Below are 3,610 nucleotides of genomic sequence, written 5' to 3'. Positions count from 1 at the left end.
CATAATGAATCCTCATTGTTACGCCACGAAGGAACCGACGAGTCCACGGGGAGTCAGCCTAGCGATGGAAGAAAATAGTTCGTCGTACCGTCAGGTACCCCGTAATGGGATTCGTTGTAACGAAGTTTCCCACTACCACGATGGGGTCACAGAGGCGCTCATCCTAATGCGAAAATGCGGTGCCCCCATCGTGCTTTCGTAGGGTCCCGCCAAAGCGATGAAGTTCGCTCGCGGATCACAAGGCATCCTCCCGAATCAGGGATAGCTGCGCTCATAAATACGGATCCACTTGACAGGCAACAAGCATCATCCTGGATAAATATATGAATGTTGACGTTCGTCTAGGCATGTCGCTTACGCGTGTCTTGGCATAGAAATAGTCCTTGCGACAAATCGGCAGGCCCGGCAGAATTACGACGCCGTCTGTCCCCGACTTCACAGACCTCGATATAGGGTCGGATAGGAGCCTCCTCAGAGACCCCCTCCAAGGCCGAGTCATCAAGGAGAGCCTGAGCTCCCTCCGAGGAGAGATAAAAATTGCGACAAAAGGATTTCGTTCCCATGTTGGGCTTGTTTCGGCGAAGTCGAAATACTCAGTCAGTTGGATATTGTGATTTGCGTCCCCTCTCTTCGATCGCTCGAATTCAAGAAGCCGATTAGGCGATGGATAATTCTCTCAGACCGAGCGGAATCGATACAGTGAGACCAACAGAGCGCTGCCTTGTTTTCCAACGCTGGATAGCCGAGGCAATCTCTGCCACTTGCCAGACATGAGTAAACTCCACCGACTCGGACCGTCAGCATCTAAATGCATAGGCGCGTGCGCGAGGATATCCGGGGGTTCCCGCCTAATCCCTCATGGAGGTGGTGAATTGCCGCGGAAGCCGAGTCGTGGATCGAGAGCTTTCGCACTGCATGGAATGCCACAACAGAGTGTTTATTCACCCATGGAGAAGATATCTGGGAGCGGGAAAAGAAGCTATCTGGGCCCGATCTCTTGAGAATGATTCGTTCCGGGAAGCATGACGATAATACCATGAAGGCGAATTTTCCATAATAAAGGTCGCGTCAGTCAGTCATTCGGCCAATCACTTACCTCTGCTGTCATATGCGCGTCGAGTTCCTTCGGTCGTTGACAGAATGCCGCGAGATGAGAGACGCCCTCGGGGAAGTGCTGTCTGCCCGGACGGACGGATGCAGCGAATGCCGGTAGGAGAGCATCGAGTTTTGGATAATGTTTTTACTACGGGGCTGACAGAACAGATACATTTTGAAGTAGGAGCGGAAGGCGCCCGAGATGAAGAAGAGCGCGATCGGATTCAGACACGAGTTGACGAACGTGAGCACGTATCCGAACAATTTGAATAAATGCCAAAAGTCGTTATAGTCCTGATGAGCCGTTGGATGGTAGTAGAGCCAAATCATTACGACGTGATTTGGAAAGAAACACACCGCAAAAATCAAGACGAAGCAGAGCGAGATCTTGGCCACTTTTACGCGAGCTTTCTGCTGCTTCTTAGCGGCGGCGTTCTTCTGGTCACAGAGTGCGCTCTTCGCCGTCTTGATCAGGGAGCGTGCCATCAGGATATAGAACGTCGCGATGATCACCAGAGGTATCACGTACATCATCGTGAACTTCAACATCACAATCAGCCGAGGGTACCACGGATGCATATGCTGGGGGAACGGATGACAGTAGACTATGGTCTTCCGACCGGGAATGTGGGCTTCGCCCAGATACGAAAAGTAGGCGCCCGGCAACGCCATCAACGACGCGATGAGCCACACCAAGCCTGTGATGAACAATGTCACTCGACGGTCGTGTCTGCCGCCCTTACGTTTGTAGAGCGGCAACGCGATAGCGATGTACCGGTCGACACTCAGCATCATGAGCGTTAGTACTGTGACGCCGATCGACACGTCGCGCATAAACTCCGAAAGCTTACACAGGAACAGGCCGAAAGGCCATGAGTCCAAGACGTATATCGCGCAGATGAACGGCACCGTGCCTGCAACGACAATCGGTCTTGGATGAGAAAGAGCTAGATGCTGTCTAGCGAACGAGAGGACCACGGGGAATTCTCCCAATCGATACGTAGGAGGTAAACGCGAGAGAAAAAAATTCATCGAAAAATATCGCTCCGGGGCAAATCACCGGATCTTCTGCGAATCTCCTCACCGCGGAGGGAAATGGAAAGCAATTCTCGAGACTCCAATCAGGCAACTGGCTTTAGAGCATAGAGGGAATTAAGATCTCTTCGGGTTCACATCGAGATGTCTTTCTCGAAATGGTTCTGCGAGGCCGAGGCGACAACTCGGTAATTCGTCGCCGCTGCTGCTGATTTCGACGGTCGATCAATTTGCCACTCGTTGGAGAACTTCCCGATGATAGCATCTAGATGTGTTCAATGTTCTCTGCTTGGATGTCAACTTACCGGTAATAACAAAGAGATCGCCGACGGACAGCGACATGATGTAGATGTTAGGTACACTCCGCATAGCTTTGTTTTTATGAATATTAACATCAGTGTGCCGTTGCCTATTAGTCCTACGAGGAAGATTATCGTAAAGACTGGCGGAGCTAAATAGGTTTCTAATCGTTTCCCCAACGGAACGAAGCTGGCCTCCTCTGAAACGGAAAAATATGTCCTTCATTTCGGGCCGACCACAATTCGGCTTCCCGCCGAATTTGTCCGGGGCGGCCGCTTGGTATGCGTCGCGTCGGCGGAATCCGAATAGAATTCCAGCTAAACCGCGAGCAGATGTCACTCGCGCTCCTGAGCTCACCACAAGCGTGGAGTGGGATAGGAATTTCGAGGGGGGCTCCTACGGCTCCCATGCCCGTTTCCCATGCCGATTGATAACCCAATATCATTATTCCCCTGACTAGAAAACTTCCGCATTGATTCATCGGAGCAGAATATGGTAGCGATCCATAGAATCAGCTTTTCTACAGCGACGGTCACCAGAGGAAGCTCCGTGGAATCGAATTCCGCGAGCCTACGCTCGGTGGGTCGAAATTATCATTTTCCTCTCCACGAATGGGCAGGGCTCTTGGGGAGATATAAAATTCGAATTGCTCACCGTCCGTGAGGATGAAAGAGATGTTTGTTGAGTCATTGGCTAATAGCTGGTTGAGACTGGGCAATTCGTCCAGGAACTCGGCCGATGTCATGTTCGAAAGGTCCTCCATCAAAGCCAACGGGGCCATGCCCTGAGCTTCAAACTTGTTCGGACACAGGTCTGAAATGGAAAGCAACCAATTCTTTAGAGACGTTTCCCGGAGCGGCCGTGTACGTAAGCGACCTCTGATCTTTCGCCAGTCCATCAGCCTAATCAAGTTGAGAGTTTCGATGGCCATGTTCGAAACTATCAGTCTTCCGCCCTGATCCCTATGACATTCCTCTTTTCATTCCCCCATGGATTTTGATGCCGCAAGCATCGGCATCAAGGACTGGGAAGTGTCCGTGGAGAAATATACTAACGACGTTCGATATTTCGCATTCACGACTATCTCTCTCTCCTCTGTTCAAGATTGTCACGAGAATCGAAACTTCTAATGAGTTTCCCCGGCGATGTAAGTTCCGTCCGGCAGTCTCTGTAAGACACT

At 51.1% G+C, this 3,610-nt stretch overlaps 1 protein-coding gene across 1 annotated transcript; it reads right to left on the bottom strand.

The window, feature by feature from the left end:
- Positions 1-1,104: 1,104 nt before the first annotated feature.
- Positions 1,105-3,361, bottom strand: LOC100897211 (neuropeptide CCHamide-1 receptor-like). Its single transcript, XM_029112416.1, is given in 5 exon segments — positions 1,105-2,009; positions 2,436-2,513; positions 2,516-2,649; positions 3,081-3,243; positions 3,307-3,361. Coding segments are annotated over 5 exon segments (1,335 nt in total).
- Between the last annotated feature and the right edge of the window lie 249 nt (positions 3,362-3,610).

The sequence above is a fragment of the Galendromus occidentalis genome, unplaced genomic scaffold (genome assembly GCF_000255335.2).
Source record: "Galendromus occidentalis unplaced genomic scaffold, Mocc_1.1 scf7180000077500, whole genome shotgun sequence".
Classification (NCBI taxonomy): domain Eukaryota; kingdom Metazoa; phylum Arthropoda; class Arachnida; order Mesostigmata; family Phytoseiidae; genus Galendromus; species Galendromus occidentalis.
Note: the sequence above shows the minus strand (reverse complement) of the source record. Positions and strands in the feature narration are given on the sequence as shown.